The 24,307-nt window shown below is 41.8% G+C and overlaps 2 protein-coding genes across 2 annotated transcripts in view; one reads left to right on the forward strand and one right to left on the reverse strand.

The window, feature by feature from the left end:
* Positions 1–2,513, reverse strand: part of LOC133024752 (centrosomal protein of 128 kDa-like) — a 36,204-nt gene extending 33,691 nt beyond the window's left edge. Inside the window, exons 1-4 of the mRNA XM_061091923.1 lie at positions 2,352–2,513; positions 2,074–2,160; positions 416–548; positions 169–290 (exon numbers count right to left, since the gene is read on the reverse strand). Coding sequence (XP_060947906.1) covers positions 169–290; positions 416–548; positions 2,074–2,160; positions 2,352–2,513 — 504 coding nt within the window. The remainder of the gene's footprint in view (positions 1–168; positions 291–415; positions 549–2,073; positions 2,161–2,351) is intronic.
* tshr (thyroid stimulating hormone receptor) lies at positions 113–24,083 on the forward strand. The gene is given in 11 exon segments (XM_061091924.1): positions 113–134; positions 6,218–6,401; positions 12,387–12,458; positions 13,405–13,479; positions 16,281–16,355; positions 16,921–16,995; positions 17,674–17,751; positions 18,208–18,276; positions 20,200–20,277; positions 21,996–22,184; positions 22,628–24,083. Coding segments are annotated over 11 exon segments (2,373 nt in total).
* The last annotated feature ends 224 nt before the right edge of the window (positions 24,084–24,307 follow it).

Genomic DNA, 24,307 nt, shown 5'->3' on the forward strand with positions numbered 1-24,307 from the left:
TTTATAACTAAATTAACAACGTCTGATTTGAAGTGTTATTAAGCTCCCTTTCCTTGTGAAGATTAGTACAGATAATACTTTTCAGCTTTTGCTCTTGTGTCAACTTTCTGAAATGACATGAAGTGATAAGCATCACTGATTATTGGTTGGTCTGTGGGCGCTGCTTACACCGTCTCCTGTCCGAGTGGCATCCTTCTTGAAGCGAACACCGGCCGACTGAGACCTCTTCCTCCTCGCTGTGGAGCCTGTGTAGTCCCTCAGTGGAGAGGTCGGGTAAAAACGCTGGCCTTCTGATATCACAGACAAACGGGCGTTATATAGTTTGTTTTTGAGAACAATGAGATAAAACAGGTGTCAATTTGAAAAACTCCACAAACTCCGGGCAGTCAGCAAAAGTCTTTCCATTGCTCCATACCTGAGCCTGAACCAGCCTCCAGGTCACTTGTGTGCAGTGTAGAGGCCGAAGCTGAAGCACTCCGAGCACCATTGGTTCTACTCAGCCTCTGTGTCTGCAGCTGACTGATCGACTCCTCCAGGTTTTCCCTGAGCTTGTGCATGAAAAACAGGGACAAATGATTAACAAACCAAGAAGACAGAGAGAACAGCTCCTAAATAAAATCACAGCCCTGCAGATGGCAAAGGAGGAGGAGAGGTAGAGGAGAGCATGGCAAATACATTTAAAAGTGACAGAAAAGGAACACTGAATAGTGAGAACTGAATGTACCACTCGATAACTGACAGATATAATCGCAACAATATAACACGCAGGGTTTTTCCTGCAAAGAATCCCGAGGCAGCCTCCTCCAACGAATGTCATGCCACCTCCGGCTCTTGGCAAAACCCTTTGACGAGTGCCTTCATGGAAAACATCATTTTCCATTTGTAACATGCAGCATTATGTTGATGTGGTGGCGATGTATCAATTCAGTACTCTAGTAAAGGCTCTGCCAAAACTACCAAGAAGAAAGTGTTCATGCCCAACAGTAGGAATGTGTCAGTTGGCCTGATATTGTGACATTTTAATATTGTTGTTTTGCACTTAAATTCTTAATTTTCTTTTTTCTAAAGTGGCCTTGCATCCCACAGTTGAAATGCTTTCAACAACAGCAGAAATGGCTCATACGATCAGCATTTACTACAAGCAAGTTGATGAGTTGCTGTAAATGTATCAGGTATTCAAGTAGTGCACAACCTACTAAAAGAAGTAGAGGTGCTGGTGATGGAGAGAATCACAAAGCTCAAGACAGGACGAGGTTTCAGTTACCAAGCCATTAGGAGTGTGTCAACAGGAACCCAATGTTAGAGTGATGATAATGCCACTTTCCAAAAGCATATTTTATTTTTTGGAAACAAAGCTTCACCATTAAATACATCATAAAGACTAATACACACATGTGTAGCTAACAACAACAACGTCGTTTTCAATCAATTCAATTAAATAAAAGATAATTCACAGGAACCCTATAGCCGTGTAGGTGAATAAGAAAATAACATAAAAGTCTTAGCTTTCCTTTAGACATAAAAAAAAACAGTAAAATGTGACATTACATAGAAGCAGAATATTTCATCCTCCTAGTTTGTAATTGTATCTTGGAAAATATATTGCTAGTTAAAAAAACAGCGTTTGATTCAGTGTTAGGTCGGTGGATGGCGCGGTGCACATTCACGTGTAAACACATGATCAGGATGGTAGCACCTCTGCCTCATTTTGAGCCAGGAAAAACACTTACTACTTGGAATAGAATGATCCCAGATGTGTTATTGCTGTGCACTGAAGATGTAGAGTCATTAAACTACCAAACAAATCACACTGACACGTCTGTCTGTTTTCCAGCATTGCCGCCAGACTACTAAAAACAAGTGCTGGAGAAAGTGACATGTTCCCGTAAGTTTCCCTAAGCTTAGTTAATTCTGCTCAAAATATGTTTAACTGGTATTGATATAAGTATTCTAGTGGTTCAGCAAGATGCATCTGATATTGAGACATGGCCGTGTGTGCCATGGAAAGACCAGTATCAAACCTGTGATACTAGAACATGTGTAAATACATATTTGATAGAGCAGGTGTCTCACCAGTGCCATGGCTTCAGCATGGTCGTCTGTATGGTCCCTGTACTGGCCCAGCATCCGGTCTACTTTGGTCAAGTTTCTACTGGTGCCCTGCCAGAGAGGAGCAGCCATTCATTAGTATTCATTGATAAACATGAATGAATTCATACTCAAGCTTGTATTTACATGTGTTTTAAGTGAACAGGGAAGCTGGTGTACAGTTACTGGAAGTTTTAGCACAACCACTTCTCAGACCCATGCTCTGTGTGGATGAATGTAACGTGGACATGCAGGTGCAGCACCTGTAACGTGGTGGCCAGGGTGTCGATCTTCTCGCAGATGTCTGTCCCTCGGTCCCCACCGGGGCCGCCCCTGTCCCGGCCGGCCCTGCGGTGGGCTTCACGCCCCCGAGGCCGGTGGCCCCGCGTCCGGTCGTACGAGTCCGACCCGCTGGATGTGTCCATAGTTCGGGTTCGCGACTGGGAAACGCCCGACTGGGATAATGTGGAGCTTAGTGATCGACCACCAGAGTGTTCCCAGTGACGTTAATCAGATTAACGACCCCGGTGGGACGGATTGGAACTTCCAGTGAGATAAGTCTCTTTATCACAGCAAACAGACACGGGAGCTGAGTCATTGTCCATTTACCAACCAGAGGAAGACAAGAACACAACTATCTGACCACAGCAACCCCACAGCTCCCACTGGTCCCCTCCCAGTCAATCACAGCCATTGTTGTGACTGACGCTCCTCCTGGTTAGCAACAAGTGGCATCCCTACCACTGAGAGTTAGCTAGCTTAGCCACCGTTAGCTCACTTTATTTAGCTCTGAGATAAACCAGCGAGGCCACAGAACACTGCTCGTGTCCACCGCTAAGAGGAACAGAGGAAGTACTTGCTGTTTGTGTGAATAATTCCGAAAGAAGACGCTTGCTTGTGTTGCGTGTAGCCTGGGAGCTAACAGGAGAGCAGCTCCACTGTGCTATGGCAACTTGAACTAGCCGCGTCTGAGCAGGAGCACAACACAGCCCGCAGGCCGCGAAGGATGCCGGGAACTGTAGGACGCTCACAGCGGAGCAGTGGAGGAATTTGTTACCAAAGGACTACATTGCCCAAAGGTGTGCGTTTGCGCCACTGCTGCCGCTTCTTCCGTTGGAGAAGAGGAGAGGAGAGGAGAGAAGAGAAGAGAAGAGAAGAGAAGAGAAGAGAAGAGAAGAGAAGAGAAGAGAAGAGAAGAGAAGAGAAGAGAAGAGAAGAGAAGAGAAGAGAAGAGAAGAGAAGAGAAGAGAAGAGAAGAGAAGAGAAGAGAAGAGAAAAGTAAAGAAAATGTAAAGAAAAAGTAAAGTAAAGAAAAGAAAGGAAAAAGTAAAGTAAAGAAAGAGTAAAGAAAAGTAAAGAAAAGAAAAGAAAAAAAAAGAAAAGAGAAGTCATACATAAAAGAAATTAAAGGAAAGGTCAGGTCTTATGACTATTCACTTTATAGTATACTAATAGTCTGTATTTGAATGGTCAGAATCATAAAGAAGAACTAAATATATAGAATAAAATAAAGTCATAAAACACAAAGAAAATTTGTACATGAAATATAGTGAACTGGACAATCCATGTATTTGTAATATGTACTCTATGTGTATTTTAATATGAAGAATAAAGGGATACAGCTAAAACACACGGCTCAAGAACTGAAAAGAAAAGAACAATATCTTTATATATTTGATTGGGACGAAGCATATTAATGAACATTAGTATAAACAATTATAATAAAGAATTTAAGACTACAGCAAATAATAATAAATAAAGACAACAATGCAAGAGTAGAGAAAGAGACAAAACACACTTAAAAGTGTTCACAGCTCTGGTTTAGTCCCCTTTAGTAGTGGCCATAGTATTGTTGCCAGTGTAATCTTTTCAGGCAGTCCACACAATACCTTCTAATCATATAGAGGTAGAGAATCCCTTTGTGCAAACACAACTGCTACAAACACTCATTCACCCCTCTGTCAGTTAAACTCATCACTGTAAATATGGAGGAAAGACAGAAACATTGCTCTAGCAGCTGGATGGAGCAGACTCTCAGGGATAACCCAGGAAATTGTATTTACACAAGCTAATGCTTTGCACACGTGCCCTGTTTAATGTTGTTATTGTGTGTGTTTTGTGTTGAGGCAGCATTTAACCTGTATCCATAAACAATTAAAGTAACTTTAACCTAAACATAAAACAAGCATATACTTAAAATGCATGAAGTTTTAAAAAATTCAATATATAAAGAATAATTTGAGAAAAAATACTGAGCTTATATTCCACTTGAAGATTAACTACATAAGAATACAACCAAATTTGTGTGGTAAACCAAATGGAACCATACTTTCCCCTTGTGACCCTTTAGTGGCACTCGTTTTTAATTAAAACTGTATAAAAGAGGGGGACAAAGACATCTACACAAAACCTTGTACATCAAGAAGCATATACCTAAATGCATGGTTTTAAAAAATCAAAAAGTAAGGATAACTGAAGACTTTTTTGTTTGTCTGGTCATGATACACCTGTGTATCGATTTTTGTGAAGACCGGTCAATGTGAACATATTCCGGGGGTCTCGGGGGGGGGGTCAAGAGTGCCTCAGAAGTCCTCCCACCCCTCATGCTGGGAGACCACCTCCCAACCCAGCACTGAGCTGCAGCATCTCCACCTTCCCACACCTCACATGCACGAGCTGCTGTGGCCCTGTCAAGCAAACTGCACTTCCCTCCCCACAGCTTGATCTGAGGATTACTTCAGCCCGCAGCAGCAGCAACACACGGCCACACAGTCTTGGACATCAGGGGCACTTCCAGGTGGAGGAGAATAATTTGAGAAAAAATACTGAGCTTATATTTGTTAAAGCGTGATCGTTTATCCTTTAAGAGAAGAAGAGCCGAACTCAGTCTGCTCAATTAAGTATTTATTTAGAAAGCAATGAACAGGTTACAGCAAAGCAATGGGCTTCCAGTACATTAGTTGAATCAGAGCGCCACGAACATCCGGCGCCTGTCAATTTTATAGCAGGAGATCTTCGTTCCTCATCCTCGGAAGTGCTCAGGTGTAATCCATCCTCCTGGCTTTTGGAATACGGAAGTGAACAGGAAGACACTCCCAATGACGCTATAGTTGCTCGGCAACCTGTTTACTGTTTCCTTGACTCAGCAGATGCCATGACAGGCAAAAGAATATTATCAATTGGAGAAAAGATTATTATGTTTTCTGCTATGGCAAAACAATCCTGACTGTAAACATTCGGATCCTCGAAACCAAAGCAACGTACAACATTAAGTCAACAGAGTCACTCTGTCTGACCTCCAGGACTTTATCAGACAGCTCCTGGAACTGTATATGATGTTGAATGAATCCAAGGGAATAAGCCTTTAATATCAGAAGTTAGAAATGAGAACAAGTGAAAGATTCATTATTAACACTAAGCAGCAACAGTTATTAAAATCATTTGTATGAAGGCATAATATCTAGCCAAAACTACCTCTAGCTTTATTTGGTTGGAATTCTGTCAGACACAACCTATAGTTAAAAGTTTGAAATCCCAACATATTCCACTTGAAGATTAACTAGAGGCATACAACTAAATGTGTGTGGTAAACCTAAATGGAACCATACTGACCCCTTGTGACCCTAGTGGCTCTCGTTTTTTAATAAAACTGTATAAAGGAGGGGGACAAATACATCTACGCAAAACATTATATGTCAAACAAGCATGTACCTAAATGCACAAGGTTTTAAAAATTCAAAAAGTAAAAATAATTAAAGAAAAATAAAATATAACTTGAAGATTAACTTGATTTTACTTCATATTGGTTGTATCGTGATTTTTGTTTTGCAAAATAGCTTGGACCCAACTTCCAAAAACAATACTTCTCAAGTCCAACACAAGAGTGCCTCAGAAGTCCTCCCACCCCTCATGCTGGGAGACCACCTCCCATCCCAGCACTGAGCTGCAGCATCTCCACCTTCCCACACCTCACATGCCCGAGCTGCTGTGGCCCTGTCAAGCACTTTCTCCACAAAGCATGATCTGAGGACTACTTCAGCCCGCAGCTTCAGTCTTGGTGCACACATTGGTTCTGTGCACTTCCAGGTGGAGGACAACATCCTGCAGGACCCAGTCATGCCTTGGGACGGGCTGCAGGTGGTGACGTGCGCCGTGCTGACGCTGGTGTGCGGGGCTGCTGTGTGTGTGAGCCCCCCGATGGAGGCTGCTGACTCCTGCCCTGCGGAGTGCGACTGCTCCGAGTGGAGGACTCGCACCATCTCCTGCGTTGACATTGATATTCTCCCCAGGTTCCCGGCGAGCACCGAGGCGCTGTAAGTAGGCGTTCAAGACGCATCTGTGAAAGTGATTTCTGCTGTCCCCCCCCCCCGTCCCCCCTTGCCTTCTGAATTTAAAGTGCTCTTAACCCCGAGGAAAAAATCATTATAATATCATGAATATTCCTCCAAAGTGTTCCCACGGGCACTTTCAGGCTGTCTGTGATGTTAAGCAGCTCTTCCATTTTGAGGTATTATATATATTTTTATTCCTATTATAGGGTCGCTAACAAGCTATGTTCAAGTTGTCAGTTGGACTTTTTATTCCTGATTCGGTTTTATGTGTCCAATCTTAAAATGTGCCGGAAGAATACGAGAGGTTTTACAATAATTGCCATGGAGATGAACTTACAAGCAGTTGAATGTTGAATGTGACTGTCATGACTGTAAGAAATATATTTATTTTATGGTCATAAAAAGATTAATTTAACCCCAATATTAACCTGAAATTATCATATTGCAAAGCACTGATGTGACTGAACAGTTTAATAATATATAAATGCGATAGATTTGTTTGATATTTGTTGTCATTTGCCTCGGAATAGTGAGAGTTGTATCCTGATTATTATTAAATCATCTATAATTTAGTATAACACTGTCTCACAGCAGTTCAAACTGCTCCTGTCAACATGGTTTGTCCTAAGAGTCAGTTTGAGTGATGCATTTTGTGAGTGAAGATACTCTTCACTATTAAATGTTATTACTTCTGGATTTATCAAGGAAAATATAGAAAAACAACAGCCAAACCTTCTCATATAAATCTCAGTTTCAACTTTGACCTTTGAATACAGACATTCTCTGCTTTCCAATTAATTAACAGCAAAAGTACGACTGAATTATTAAGATGATGATCTCAAATAATACACCAACTTCTCTTTCTCAAAAAACAGTACTTTCCTTCCAGCAATATAACTCTATAATTATACAGTATTACTGTCAGCAAATTACAGCTACTGCTACTAATTCTATTAGTAATTTTCTGTTGACTAGCTTATTCTTTTCAAATAACTGTTTGGTTCAATATAAGGTAAGAAAATGGTGACATGTGTTCATTCTAATTTCATAGAGCCCTTGGTGATATCTTCAGATTGCTCACTTTGTCTGACAAAATGCCCCAAAACCCCTAAAATATTCCATTTAAAGTGGGACATCAAGGAGATAAAAGCAGAAAAGCAAAGTTGTACCTTAACTTTAATTCTTCTTCCACTCAAAATCCAAGAAAAGGAATTAAAAGCATTGTTTAGAGTGGAGAAACGACAGGGCTATTTCCTGTATGGCTGTGTATTTAGTGGGCAATAAAAACAACTTTTGATTTCTTAAAAAAAAAAAAAAAAAAGCTAACAAATGATCTGCACTCCATCTGTTGTCTTGTTATCGGAGACCCCAAGGACTCTGTGAAGAATCCTGCGAGTCAACTTGACGTAATATGTCAGGGTCGCCGCTGAAAAATGTGGCAGGGCTTCTACACTTCCTAAATTGCTTAAGTGCGGGGCGAACAAATTACGCAATAGAGAGCGACCATAGTTTGCCACAGCTCTGCGGAGTGATGGAAACACATGCCCTTCTCAGGGACTCCATGGCAGATGTGGAAACATGGAAGAGTGAAAAGTGGTATTTCCATTTCAATCAGCATTCTTGAGCAATGCTCTCAGACGGTATTGCATTATCCAACCTGCAAGGATGTTGTGGAAGTAACCAGGTCGATACATTCCTTAATATTTCAAATGTTATTTAAAAAATTTCTGTATGAATAGAGACGGGAGAAGAAGGGTGAAATACTGCATTTTTCTGGGTTGTCGTCTGATACGTTGGTTTAGGGCAAAAGTAATGATGTTGAACAGGATAAACATTATTCCTGCAACAGATCAGCACATTACCATTGTCCTTTTAAGTAACACTTGTTACCCTCTTACAAAATTCCTCAGGAGTACTGATGTAGGCCTCGCTAACCCAAAGAGAAGGTTCTGCGCCGTGTTGTGATAATCCTCATTCCTCTCCTATAGTTTATTGGAACATCACTCCAACAGCAGCCGTCACAAGATATTATCTCCCGATCACTGCTCCAATTCACGTGTGCAAGTGCCCCGATGTCCCCCAGGATATCGTCACATTCCTGCCCAGAGTCCTCCAGGAGGATAGAAAGACATGAAAGCATGGCACCAAGTTGCCCTATCACCACCCTGATGAAAAAAAGATCTGCCAAATAAGCCCAAAAGAGACGGTGTGTGGAAGGAGATGTTCTATCTAGCAGATGAGGCGTAAGGAAGTTTGATTTTGCTGCACACTCACTCAGGAATGAACTCTGGCCCGGTCAGGTCAATGGGGTCCAGATCTACAGATTCTAAACAAGCCCGACTGTCAGTTCATTTTTCTATTGGCCTTTTGTCTTGCAACTCATTTGCTCTGTCAAGGACTCGGTCTATTAGTTTGTCTTTCACCAAACACTAAACTCTAAATCCTCATTCATTAAGTCCCATGAATTGGAGCAAAGAGAGATCACATTACATGTTTATAGTGGACGAATCTAATCAGGACGCTTTCCTTACAAAGGTAGAGACTTTGTGTCGGCACTGTTGGAGAGTGACTCGTAAGTAACATTTTTGGTTAATAGCATCTAGAATCTCAGTTAAACTATAAACTAGTGTCATGGCCTCGCACAAAGTGTGGAAGCAAGGGGTCACAGGCCATTGCAGGAAAAGATTGTTTTTTTACACTTTTTATTTTAGTAGAGATTAAATGATTATGAATATTAATAAGTGATCTTTAGATTTGCTAGTAGACTACATTTCCACAAAGCCAGGTTAGCTATTTTTAATATTAATACTATTAATACGCTAGTTTGATGGAGCTGGTTTCCGTTTGCATAAGCTATGTTTAACGTACAGATTTGAGAGGGACATCAGTCTTTTTCTCTGAACCTCTTCTAGAAAGCAAATATGTGTGTTCCTAAAAACTATTTCTTTTTCAACCTTGATGGAGAGGTGTGCTCTCAAGTTGCCCTTCTTCATAAGTACAATAATTGTCCAATTTTGGGCAAGAACTCTGGTTTTAAGGTAGGCGTTTGGTTCAAATTTACGTTGTGGAGGAAAATGTGTAATAATTCTATTCCCAAGAAAAAAGGTGAACGCAAAGCAGGCGTCTGTGTAAGAGTGTGCGTATGTGGATACTTTGTTTGGAGCCTTTGTGTATGTGTGTGTCTGTGTGTGTGTGTGTACTTGTGGTGGAAGTTACTCTATGTGCCGCTGGGAGTCAGAGAGGTGGAAAGGAAAGCAAAGACATGCTTAAAAAGCCTGCGTAGCGTGACTCCCGGCCGCGTCTGGACGATGCATTCAAATACAATATTTACTTTTTACAGCACATTTCTCAAACACCCAGAGAGTTCCATTTGAGAATAATTAAGGGTGAAAAAGACTTCAAGGGAAAAGAAAAGGAACGCAGCAGTTCCACTCAGAAACCTTTGGATCAGAGTTTAAACGTGATAACTCATTGTCCCTCAAACCTCTCATCAAAACTGACGAGAGAATAAAATTATAATGCTGTTTCCTGAATGGTTACAGATGAGCTCTGGGCTCTTAATTGTAAAATAAGAAGTGCATTGAACATGATGGGCCGTAGCTGCGATTACTGGAAACACTGACGGTCTCGCAGCTATTAATTTGTGCCGATGGGTCATGTAATGGAAATGGTTACTGGTGTTTCACATTCGGCAATAATATCCCTGTGTGTTTATGAGAAAACAAACAGGAGTGACATTTTGTGCATCACTTTAAATACAAGCCATTACTAGGCGACTTATTCTTTTAACCCATAAAATGTACATCAGAAGAAATTAAGGATCTTTGCGGCGACACCATACTTTAGGTGAATCACACTGGAGAAAGTGCAGGTTGAATAAGTAACCTACCCGCTCTACCACAATGGTCGCCACAGACTACTACACATCAGTATGAGACACAGCCTGTAAACACAGCCATGTTGTCAATAAATTATGTGGCTTCTCCCCACTTCAAACTCAATTCCCGGCCTGTTTGTTTTCTCGGGTTTCTGTCCAGAATTGCAAATTGAGGGAGTCATTTTCTCCTTAAGCCTCTGCGATGGGCCCGTTGGTCTCTCCTCCTCGGACTCCTGAGGGAGAACGCCCGCTGGTGTTTGGGTTTGAGCGCGTCGGCGAAACAGCGTTGGTTCTGACGGTGGGTGTTTGGTGTCAGGGTCTGCTCTGTGTCCCGCTGTTTGTTTGAGTTTGTCAGAGTGTGCGCAGGGTGCTGTGTCTACTTAGTGACTCAACCCCCCCCAATGCATGTGAACGCGATTCAGGCTCCTGGGCCCAGATCTGCAACTTGTGAATTAGTCTATTGTTCCGCTGATGGAGCAAAGGTGCATTAAGATGGTGGCTTTGTTCCGAGTCCCTTTGTTATACCTGGTGCCAAATGGACACTTGCACGCTGTTGTTGGTTGAGACAGGATGCGGTGGAAGAAACTCTGAATGTGCATCATGTGGAGACCATCTTTATCTCTTTCTTCTATTGTCGTGTTGTGATTCTCAAATCTACCACAACAAAATATGCCATAAGATCACAGGGAGGAAACAACACATTTCCTCATGTGAAGTGCTCACAATCTACTTTTTGACATCCTGGCAAAAATACGTTAATTTCCTGTTTTTTGGGGTAAAAAGGTTATACGAGAAGAAACAATCTCATGTCTATACTGTCCAATATGAGCATATTAATTTAACTGGCATAAAGAATTGCAACAGGCAACAAGTTCCACCTATATAGCACATGTATAGCTCTCAAATTTACCAATTTATATAATGTTTGATAAATGCATACAAAAGCTGCAGTGAAAATATGTTTCTTGCCAGGCAGCCAGCCAGCAGAGACAGCTGCCAATAAATATTTGGCACATAATAACTCCAACCTATCATTTTTACTCTCCAGTTTCTATTTGGATTAAACAAGAGATATGACAGGTACATTTCTGAGCTTTAGATGTGCTGTTTGGTGTATTCGTTCTTATCCTTGAACAGAGCCAGACATCACTGTCCATCTCCTTTCAAGCTTTTTTGCTATGCTAAGCTAATCATGGCCATAGATTCCTATTAAAAGACATGATATTGAGGCTCTCCTTTAACTCTCAGCAAGAAAGCAAATCCCCCCAAAAAATGTGTGGTGATTCATTTTCTTTTCGTGCAACACTTTTGATTTAGTGACAGAAATATGGATCATATTCTAAATATTTTTATGTCTCATAATATTCCTCGGTTTCACAGTGCAACAGTAACATTGGGAACTAATTTATTAGATCAACGTGGAAGTGTGTATCACATACTTAGGTCTTAACCTTACTTTCTGAAACAGTGTCCTAAACCGACCCAGACATTGTTTGACTTGGCTGCCGTATCAAGTCCATTCGGTTCCAAGTCTTTGTTTTTTCTCATGTTCCTAGAATAAAGGGGGGGGGGGGGGGGCTGTTTTACCAGTGACTTCAAAGAAACCTCTAATCTGATGCTAATTCAACAGCATTGTGCCTTTATCTGTGATTCCCCTTCTCTTTCCTCTATCCTGCACACCAGACACACTCCATCTCCTTCTCTTTACCGCCTCATTGTGTGGAATTATTGGACAAAATGAAAAGACATAAATGATTGATATTTGAATCACTTTAAATACATCTTGAGTATTTTTTTGGCATTTCTGTTATTGAAGATAATTATAGTCAATATCTCCAAGAGATTTTGAGTTTCTCTGAAATGTTTTAGCATTTTAGGAAATATGTTTCTTCTTTGTTGCTGAGAGTTATATTAGGTGTTTCTGAATAAGCTTTTTTTAAAACCCAAATTTCAAACATTTCTCCAAAAGAAATCAAGGACACTTTGATAAAAAAAAAAATTGTGTCCAACAATCAGAGGATGTTAACAGAAAAAAAGAAACAGTTGAATATATGTGTCAGCTAAAATGTCCATTTTTCTGTTTTAACCAGATGGTTTTTCGAGACCCAACTCTCCTCCCTGCCAGCGGATGTCTTTTCCAACTTGGTCAACATCTCATGGATGTAAGTGGCGATCTAGTAGAATTATTCCACTCAAGGTTTGTAAACAAACCCTTTTCAAAGTTATTCTCATCCACCTGTTTTATTTCCCCTAAAAGTGGGAATATTTCCCAGTTCCAAACTATCCGGCCTTTTCCTTTTGCCTGCCACACAAGCAGATGATATGCTCTCTGTTTAGTATCACCACTGCACGGCTCCTAATCGCAGCTGGAAACGCTAATGCCTTCCTTCATCAAGAATGTTGGTCCTTCGACCGCAGTCATAGGCTTGAACACTGGCTATAGGTTTTCCAGCAGAGCGATGCGAGTGTGTAGACTCCCTGTAGAGGGGCACTCTCTGTGTGGAGGTAAAATACATTTGAGCCTTGATCCTCAGCAGCCGAGTTCAACATCTGCGTCCGAGTCATGCATGAAGGGAGACAGAGGTGTAAGAGACGATTGGCCAGTGTTAACTCTTTGTTCACTATCTAGATAAAAATGACCGAAAACCAATCATATGTGTAGTTTTTATTTTGTTAATACTACACTGTTTTATTAATTTGCCTCTTAATAAACTAGTTAAATAGAATGAAGTTATTTTTTAATCCAGTGCTAAGATTCAAGGTTTATTCCAAGAGCAAACCTGTTGATAAGTAACAACAAATGAGAGCAGAGTGACTGACGACTGGGTAATGTATATATATGAGCTGCATTCCTTTAAAATTGCTCCTGACTTGGGGGGCTCGGGAGACAAGGTGGGCTCATAAATCCAGGAAAGAGTTGCAGGCGTCAGGATCACTTTTAGAACCGCACGTTTAAAGTCTTTTATGAAAGCAGGTCTCACATTTCGCCCTTGCACAGAACCTTCATTCTCAAAAAATCAGACAGACGGTAAAGAAAACAAATTATTTTGACATTACAAAGATGATTTGCTCATTAGATTTGGTGTAACCTTTGCTTATTCCCGTCAGATATATATCAGTGGACGTGAAGCTGCAGAGGCTGGAGAGGCACTCATTCAACAGCCTGAGGAAAATCACCCACATGTGAGTAACTCCAGGAAAAGGGCACGCTCTTTATTGATCGTCATCGATTAAGCCGTTCCATTTGCTCTGTGGAGAGAAAAATGTTTAATTCTGAATCTTGCCGGCAGCAAATGGAAGTGTGGGGGAAACTGATTATGAGCTTATTTCTCTCCGGCTCATCATTTACTTCTCCTCATCAGGGTGGTACGTACGGAGCAGTTTTGCAGGGGTTGAAAAAAGGACCCTGTTGTATGGGGTTTACCAAATGCAGTTTAGATAAGAGTCTATTCAATTCAATGAAGGAACCCATTATCTGGATGTATTTGGTGCCTAATAGGCACGTTAGAGCCGAGACGCTAAACAGCACCCGCTATGTGGCTTCCCGCACTTCATCTTGTTCATGCTCCAGCTCCTGTTGATGCAGCTCCGGTGGGAAAAGTCTAGCAAGGTGCACTCCATTCTCAATTATGGGATAGAGATTTATGGCCGAGTCTCTGGGTGGACCACATACTTTCCAGCAGAACACCTCCTAGCAATTCATATATTACTGTGAGACTTCCCGCCCGCGTAAAAGATTTGTTCCAAGTTATAGCATCTTGTAACACAGCGGTTTGGTGTGCGCAATTTGTTCCCTGCTCCTCGATCGCTGTATAAAATGTGGGCTGTTTGAAAGAGTAACTATGATTAACAGCTACAGACAGGCTCCAATGGCCCGGCTTGATGCACATTTGTCTGTCATTTTCGTCTTAATTATCCTTCCTTTTTGTCTTCCCTCATTGGCTCCCTGATCCCAGGTATCAAAATACAGACAAGAAGGATAATTCAAACCACCAGCTCAGGGTTGAATCTGTGTTCTGGGGTTGTATTCTGGATCTCTGGGGCCTATTTGCCGCTGATTGGTGTGGTGTCGTGCCATACATCAGATAATGGCATCTCTCTCAGGTTTCCTTCAGGGTCAGACACAAATTAATGCTCCGCTTCCTGTTGGCTGCTTGAGACCGACAGCAGCTGTGGATGGAGGAGTGCAGTCGGGGCTGAAAACTCGGAGGGGGCTGGGTAAAGTTTGTGTGGAGCCATCATCAATGAAACCACCTATTTTAACCAATTGTTAGGTTTATACAGAAGTAAAAAAACAACATATTAAATATTGTGATATTGGGTAGTGCAGATAAATCTCTGATGGCAAATGATACATTGCAACACTGATTTAAACGCACAACCCACACACACACACAGATCATGAAAACCTCTACATTCTTGGAAAAAACTCTGGGGGGAAAAAACTCTGGCACAAAGGAAAGTGTTTTATCTTCATAACAGCAGCAATGGCAGTTTGATTGAATCACGTAGAGGAAATAACTTGCATAAAAGCTGCATTAATAAATATATATTTAAATCAACAAAGTGCAGAGACAGAGTGACAAACCCACCTAGAAGTAGCCTTTCATCCAAGTCTGCAATTCCCTACAGCTCCCCATTAAGTGCTTTAGCATCTTTAATCTCGCTGTTTTGGTTTTTAACTTCTCATCAACCAACTTTCCAGCCACTGAAACAATAAACATATTGTGCTCTACCTACCGGGCACCAAGTGGCAGAAGGACTTAGCCAATGGTTTCTCATATGTGTCAGTGATATATTTTACCTCTGCCACACTAACCGTATTCTACCTTTTATTGAGATTGGATTCATCATTGCGAACCTTTTCATATTGTTTAGTTTATATGAGAAGCCAAAGTCACCATGGCAAAGAAACGAAGACCACACACACTTAAAACATTTAATCAACAGAAAATCCAAATAAAAATAATATCAAATTCTCATTAATACTACATAATTGACCTTTGGTTGAAGCCCTAGTTCTTAAACAGCAGCAGCGGGAAGATGAACCTCACCCACTCAGAGACCTCCACTGCCCTGACCACGTCTTTCTGCTGAGATCAGTGTGGTTTGCCTGGTGTGTGAAGAAGGAGCCAGGACACATGTTCAGGATCACCACATGGCTTCAGGCTGCAGAGAGAGGTGTTCAGTCCAGCACGGGGCGCACCAGAATAAACACGCTAATGAAACACTAATTAGACTCCACTTCCGGCCGTGGCTGTCTGCACTAAGCCTCCTGTCTCCTGCACTCTGGCGTGCACCTTGCTACGTTCTGTCAGCAAATTTGAAGACTACACAGTGTGTGTTTCCTACGATGGTGTATTAGAGCCAGGTTGAAAATTATCAGAGATTTCGGGGGAATAAATGTGTAATAATAGAAGAATAAAGTTGTAATTTTAGGCTATGTGTCATTTTAGAGAGGGAATATCAGAAGATCAGCCGGTTGCCTAAATTAAAATGAGGACTGTGGAGCGTTTTGTGAAGTTATAATGCACAGCACCACATTATCATAAGTGTCAGGACTTTCAAAAGATTGCATAAGAAACCTTTATTCGGAAGAAAGGACCACACAGACTGGAAGGAAAGTGACTCTTCATGGGAGGAGGAAATGTTTGGAATTGTCAACTGGATGTTAGCTTATCATTGGTTACATCCGTGTGACATAGAGGCTCATAGTTTCAAAATGAGATTAGTTCACGTTTTTGGATGCAGAGAAGGGGAAACTGCTCATTTAGTTACTTTAGCTAGTTACTTTAGTTATTTAGTTACTTAAAAACTAAAACTACGACGTAATTTTGTCAACATAGCCCTAATTAAGCTGTCCTAGTTTCTGAATGTGATTGTGAATAACATTTTTTTTCTCCTTAACGTATGCTGTGAATTGGTTTGTATTTATGTGTAAAACACTTTTAGTAAGTCTCTTTCTTGTCTGTTTATTCTTCCAGAGAGATACGTAATGCAAAGAGTCTGACCTATGTTGACCCAGAAGCCTTTAAGAACCTCCCAAACCTCAAATATCTGTGAGTGATTTTTTGTTTTGAAATCATACCGGTTTTGAAATTGAATAACCAAACACTAACATCGTTGTGGCAACCCAAAAAAGATGAGTGGTGTAGATTTAAAATACTTGAGTCTGGCAATAATTTAGACATTGTGATCTATTCATAGAATTGTGTGTGTCAGTGTGGGTAAGACTGAGTCATGCTTCGTTTGAATCTAATGTAGTGGTACAGGCTGTGTTTAGACAAATTACTGCACAAACTAAAAATAGATGGAATCAAACCACTTGGAATGAGAAAGAAAGATGTCAATCTCTGAGACGTCTTGGTTAAAATGTGAATTTTTTGAGTCTGGCAGACAATTAGCGGTTTCTGTTTCCGTCCAGAGAACTTAAGTTCATCGATGTAGCGTGAGAGTTCAGTTTAGTGTGACGTTAGCGTTTAAAAAAACAAAGCTGAACTCTGTCAACTGACAGTGATTCTTCAATTTACAAATGAATACAAAAGTTGTTGTGTGATTAAGGATTAATACCTGTGGGTCTCAGGTGCATCTCCTGACTGTTTGTATTCCTGTTCTTCTTCTCAGGGGGATTTTCAACACTGGCCTCACTTTCTTCCCTGACTTGAACAACATCCACTCTAATGACATGAACTTCATATTGTAAGTTACAGCATCCTCATAGCTGTTGAATCAGGCACACGGTTCAACATGTATGTTAGATAACACTGGTATTTCCTGCTTTTTAATGTCAGCTGTCAATGATATAATAAAACAGACAAAAATGAGAGTTTTAGGGAAATAATCAGCCATTAACCCCCTATCCTGTGCTTCACTGTAGAGAACAGGAAGATGGTTGTTTTGTTTCACTTAGTGTTTAAGTTTTCATGATTTTGACAGCCTGATAAAGGAAAGGGAATAAACAGTAAATGAAAAAGAAATCACGTCATTCTCCTTTGTATTCCATGGCAGAAAGACGGGCAAGTACAGTAGCAACATTTTGTTTGGAACACAACGCTTCAGATTATGGGAAGTGTGGTCTCAATTTTGGGAAACGGTACCATTAACCAGGGTGTTATTACTGTACAAAATGCTACAGCAGCAAAAAGTGTGTGTGTGTGTGTACACGCACCGTGTCTGCTTCTGCGTGTTTCTATGAAATGAGGTACATCCGTAGTCACCTCTTTGTCATCACCTTTTCCGACAGATGCTTTAATAATTATATATATATTTGAGAATACATTCATCAACGCCACAATTCTCTCCGTGACATTTTCCAATGAAAGATATATAATCACAACACCTCTTAATTTCCTGTCTCATCTGTCCTTTTGATTGCAGGGAAATTGTTGATCATCCCTACATCACTGAGATCCCAGCCAACTCATTCCGTGGCATCACCAGCGATGTGCTGACAGTGTAAGATAAGACAATTACCATAAATATGCAGAATGAATATAAAGTGTAGAGTAACAATTGTATAGTTTATCCCTAAATCCAACAGAATCCCTAAAGTAGCTTCTAGGAGACGCAGGAGTCGGCAAAATGACCTCACTTTGGAAACATGTTCTCACTCTGCACTACCTTGGTTCTCACCAGGATAGTAAAAGCAAGTACACACAGAGACGCACAGAGAACAGGCAGTAACATATAAGCCAACCATATGCAGACCATATATAGACTAACACAAACATGAACGTAGCGGGTGCTGCCCCCTGTCATGGGAACTCACACAATAAATTTCGGCACACAATGTCCAGCACTCAAACAATAGAAAGGTGACAGTATATTGTAGGCCTGGTTGAGGAGGACTCACTAAGGAACAATCCTGAGAGAACAGCTAATCAGTGCTATTTTCTTGTCTTTTTTCTCTAGGATGCTGTATGGAAATGGCTTCAGAGAAATCCAACATCACGCCTTCAATGGGACCAAGCTGGATCAAGTGTAGGTTAAATGGTATTTCTGTTATGTGAAACCTTATTTTCACAGTTTTACGTTTTGGGGAAATGCTGCTTTCTTTCAGCGAGTCAGACGAGAACACTGATACCACTCATAAATATACAGCCTGCAGCTGGTTAGCTAGCCCCCACTTGAAGAGTGAAAACTGTGACACAACCAGTGTGGTTCTTTCCAAACATATCCAAAGCTCACTAACACGTCAAAGCTTGTTTGTTTAATCCAAAGAAAATCTGCAGTGTTTTTGAAAAAACGACTGGTGGTTGCTTTGTAACGGTTTTGTTCAGGACTATGTCTTCGCTCTTTCCACCTGTTTCCAGTTTTGCTGGTCTGAGCTAAATGGCTGCTGTTTGGCTAATCTTGTATACATGGGTTCTGAAAGTGAATATAAGGAATCTATAGGTAACGGACAAGATTTTGGGGCTGGAAGTTTCTAGTTTGACCAATCCCATCTGAGCAGCTTTTGGTTGCCGGCAAGTAAACAGTCCGTTAGGAGAGCAGAACACATTGACTGAAATGTATTGGTTATTGGCTTTTTAATTTAACGTATTATATAACGATTCAACAGAATTTCGTCTGGATCTAAAACACCAAAAAATCATATCGGTGTTTGTGATCTGTGTTGAGAGACACTCGACTTGTGTGATAAAAGAAACTACTTGGACTGGATATCCGGATATCGGATATCGTCTCTCTACATTGGGAGACCCAAAATAGTGATTATTGCCCCTAGAGGCTAATCTGTTATAGTTCAGAGGCTAAATCGAAGAAGTTGGCCGATCAGCTCTGAGATTACAGTTTCACTGTATTTGCAACATGGTTGCGTGGTATCAATTTTGAAAATCTAGGCAGAATAGCAAATTCCCAAAATGTTTGACTACATGTGTATTGTATAAACTAAAGGTTTTCTTTTATTTCCATCGTGAGTGTTCACAGTTTTATTTTTATACAATACATTTCTGGAGACACAACGTTTTTCTATGTGGTGCCGTATCTGTCGAGTAAGAAGCCTTGCAGTTCTCAAAAAAATGAGGTGGCTCAGTGTTTTGCCTGGATTAAACCATTGCTGACATCTGGCAGGTGTATTTCCTTACCCAGAATTAAACTACAAAAGCAGCAGGACCACAGCTGTGTCTCTATGGGCCTTCTCATATGTACCGAAGAAGGGCTTAAGCCCAGCTCTTGATTAGTGAGCTGGAGTTCTCATGGGAAAATATGTTTCCAAAAGTGGGGTTCAGGAAGTCTGTATTAAGAGTCTCCCATACGCTCGTGACACTGGAGTCTAAGATCTGTGACAGTCTAGTAGACAATCATTTCACACTTGGAAAAATAATGAGTCAGTGAGAAGAGAATAAGTAAGAATTGCTTCCTTTTTACTCATTTGACACGACAAGTTTTTATTTCTTGTCAACCCCTGATCCAGAATCCTGCATATTGAAGATATGAGGTATATATGATATTAATTTAAAGCGTCTTTCGCCTTTTACAACACCTACATAAAGTCAAGTTCCTTCTAAGAGCCTAATTAAGCCATTGGTCTGTGACTATGTTGAGTCTTACCACATTGATGTTTGTGTTGGCGCATGATCTGCTCTGAGGGGGGAACTGATCCCAGCGCAGCCGGACCAAGACAAACACATCCCTCACAACTCTATTATGCTTATTAGATTTAGGAGTCAGGGAGGTGTAGTGAGGGTGCAGTGTGTTTAAGGAGTACGCCATCACAACATTTTGATTGAGACCTTCTTTCTGTCATATTTCACCCCTGAAATGTGAGAAAATAAACACAGAAATGTACAGTGATGAGGCTTGGGGAAAATATTATGCCAAGCCTCGAATCTGTCGGCCTGATTGAAATGTGAAGGATTACTTTTCTCTTCATGAACTTACATTTGTGCTTTCCTGTCTCAGCGACCTGCACAGGAACAAGTATTTGACCAAGATGGATGAAAGGGCTTTTGCTGGCACCATTAGCGGCCCCATGCTTCTGTGAGTATCTGAACTGCCTCTCTTGTCTTATAATTACACACAATCCAAAAAGATGAGCCGTCAATTACATCCATTTATGTGATGGACCTGAAAGTGGCATTGATCGCCTGGTCTAATTCCCTGTAAAGTACCACTTCACTGGTCTATTTTAAATTCACATACAGTATTAAAACACATTGTTTAGTGTATGTATTAATAAATAATATTTTCATTAATCACAATGTGCAGACGAAGTGTAAATCCTTGCTCCATAACTGTGTTTTTGACCTGGAAATTTGATGTGCATGCAAGAGTGTGAGGAGAAACGTCCACTGTCTGATATTGTTGTCTTTCTGACACTTTTAAGGTTTTTTAAATCTGAGACCCTGTTATTAAAGGTGTTCGATACCAAACCCCTTAACCACGGCTATCGAGTTGCTGTTGTGGTTCTGATCTTGCCATTAAGTGTCTGAGAAGGTAAATGGGGTTCGTGCGCAGGTCTTCCTCTGTTCCACTGAGGGAAAATGTCCTGAGTGAGGTCACCTCCTTGAGGTCATGAGCTAAACATCTGGGAATGACAAAATCAGACATGACACTCTTTGGGTCTGTGCAGATTTTTTTCTTTCTTTTGTATAGTGTTACCCAATGTGTCCCATGAGAGGGAAAGAGAGAAGAGGACAGAGAAGTGAGGAGTGCAAATGGGACTAAAAAAGAACAATTGAGCCCTTAGCCGATATAAAATTGCTTGGATTGTGTTTATTTTATTTAATGAAATTAATCATTGACTTAGTGGTATAATGGGTGAGGAAACTAAAGAAAGCAAAGGAGAACTTGGCCTCTACTTGGCCCCGAGAAGGGGGGAGCGGACAGCGCTGTACAGTGGAATGTCTTGATAATGGGATCACACAGGATGTTGGTGAGATTGTCAATCCCTTGAATGTCTTTGTCGCGATGAAGTTGAGCTGGCTTTGGCATGACAACCGAGCGCAAGCAATACCACATGTAATTGCTTAAAGATGATGAAGTAGTGAGGAGCTCACTCAAGGAAACAGATGGAGGATGTTGTTTAATCCATCTGTGAACGCTCCGGTCTCATCAGATCTCTGTTGATCTGCTGATTCTATGGCTGAAAGGTACTGACTGGTGACTGTGTGCTGTTATTTCACTTTGTCACATGGAAGTATAGCAGTCAGTGTTATTTATCGGCATGAAATATCCAATATGATTGGATTGCCGTATGCAGTAAATTGGGGAATGCAGAAAATTCTATATCATCAACAGTATCGGGGCGTAGCTTAGCATCAGTGACCTCAACACCTGCGTTAATCCATGATTGCGTGACATAGCTTTCCATACTTAATCCTTTGTGGAAAAATTCAAAATATTTTCTTTTCAGCAGCATGTTATATTCCCAAAGGTTTTCTCATGACCCTTCATGTCTGTTTTCTCCCAATAAATTGATTTCTATGGCAAAACAAATGTTTGGATCCATTTACCGAAGAGAAGAAGAGAAGAGTGTTTTGCAAAATTTTTGGGAAAAGTTTCCGTGGTTCGAGGTATGGGACCAACTAACAGATGAGCGTAGGTTCTAATGTCAGCATTGGGTTGAAACAGGGCGGAGAGTTATTGGGTCGGTACATTGGAGATAGCTCCAGTTTCCCCACCACTCTCATCACCACTGTTGAGTGTTACAAGTGTATTTATAATGTATATTGTTTTATTCTCTTTCTATCTTAAAGAGATGTGTCCCTGACAGGGATCAACTCGCTGCCGACCACAGGTATGGATTCGCTCAGAGAGCTGAAGGCGCGCAACGCCTGGGCCCTCAAGAAACTTCCGCCCATCAAAACCTTCAAGCACCTCACCATCGCCAACCTCACGTACCCCAGCCACTGCTGTGGGTTTAAAAACCTCAAAAAGAAACGAGGGTGAGCGATCATCTCAATTCTTCATTTTGTATTCGTCGCACATACTAAATATGACAGTCAGAAGTGGAGGAAGTGTGTCCACAGCTAAAAAAGACAAACTGTATCCAATGGAATACTCTTGTAGTGCATTTCGTGTTTTCGAATGGTCTACCACAGTGAGTCAGGCAGCTGCACTTGCATAGTGTGGATCTTGGCAGGGATTGAAGCAACTCTATGATGTGTTTACCTATAACTTTTACAGTGCTGCCACAATTAGTGTCACTCATTACTGTTATTGTAGGAAGAAGGTTGACCTGGACCATTAATGACTCTCAAAACAGAATTCCCTTTTCTTCAACTTGATATATAAATGATTTGATGGTACAGTAAGTGCTAGCAAGGACTCCATCCAGGGCTGTGTTAAGTGTTCGCCTTATGTCTATTTGTGTGCATGTGTTTTTCAGCCATTTGGAGTACATCATCTGTAACCTGACTGTTCTCCAAGACATGCATCACAAGCGCTCTGTGGGGCCCCTCCGCTTGCCTTCCCTCCAAGGGGACAGCGTGGTCGAAACAGTCCCCGACCTCGAGCCAAGTGACGGAGGTCCGACAGACTCCCAGCAAGACTGGTGGAGAGGTGACTTCCATGGCAGCCTCCACTACCACGCCTATTTTGGGGGCCAGCCAGATGAGGATGTGGGTTTTGGAGAGACCCTCAAGAACCCCCAAGAGGATACCAGCCAAGATTTTGACAGTCGTTATGATTATGTGGTGTGTGAGGAGGGAGAGGAGGTGGCGTGTTCGCCAGTCCCCGATGAGTTCAATCCTTGTGAGGACATAATGGGTTTTGGCTTCCTGCGAGTGTCTGTGTGGTTTGTAAGTCTGCTGGCCATTCTGGGAAACGTGATAGTGCTCCTGGTGCTGCTCACCAGCCATTACAAGCTCTCGGTCTCCCGCTTCCTCATGTGTCACCTGGCCTTTGCAGATCTGTGCATGGGGATTTATCTTCTGCTCATTGCCTCAGTAGACCTCCACACACGAGCTGAGTACTTCAACCATGCCATAGACTGGCAGACGGGTCCTGGTTGTGGACTTGCAGGGTTTTTTACAGTCTTTGCCAGTGAACTGTCTGTCTACACCTTGACAGTGATCACTCTGGAGAGGTGGTACGCCATCACCTTTGCCATGAGGCTGGATCGCAAGCTGCGTCTGCACCATGCAGCAGCTGTGATGCTAGGTGGCTGGTTCTTCTGCCTTGTCCTGGCGCTGCTTCCTCTCGTTGGGGTGAGCAGTTATCAGAAGGTCAGCATCTGTCTCCCGATGGACACCCAGTCCACAGTGGCTCTGGTCTACATCTTGTCAGTGCTGGTCCTCAATATTCTGGCCTTTCTTGTCATCTGCGCTTGCTACTTCAAGATCTACTGCGCAGTGCACAACCCTCACTATCATTCTGGATCCAAGGACACAAACATCGCCAAGCGAATGGCTGTCCTCATTTTTACTGACTTCTTGTGCATGGCGCCCATTTCCTTCTATGCCATGTCGGCCGTGCTTGACCGGCCGCTCATCACTGTTTCCAACTCAAAGATTTTATTGGTGCTATTCTACCCGCTCAATTCTTGTGCCAACCCGTTCCTCTACGCCATCTTCACCAAGGCGTTCAGGGGGGATGTGTTCATCCTCCTCAGTAAGGTGGGGCTATGTCAGCAGCAGGCCCAGCTGTTCAGAGGCCAGACGGTGTCATCAAAAGGCAGCAGCGGGACATCTCAGGTCCGTAGAGACAAGTGTAAGGTCAGGAAAGGAGGAAGTGGAGGGCAGGATGAGGTGCCCATACACCTGAGGAAATGCTCTGGACATACCTACCATCAAGCAGTCAGCCAGCAGGCAGGCCCTGAGGAGAGCCAGAGCCTGAACACGTGAGCCAAACGCCAGCTTGAAGATGTAAAAAGAGAAGTTAGACAGGTTCAGGTGGGACAGGAGAGGCCTTGAAGTGTTTGTCGACAGATCCGTTTGGATATTTAACAGAAAGCTCCAGTATTCTGTATGTGCTTCAACTTTCAGGCCAAGCTCAGCTGTTTTCACAATTACAGCTGTGATGATTTTATGGTTCCAGTTGATGGAAAATATCAAGTGTCAGTGAAGTA

Source organism: Limanda limanda, chromosome 18 (genome assembly GCF_963576545.1).
Source record: "Limanda limanda chromosome 18, fLimLim1.1, whole genome shotgun sequence".
NCBI lineage: Eukaryota > Metazoa > Chordata > Actinopteri > Pleuronectiformes > Pleuronectidae > Limanda > Limanda limanda.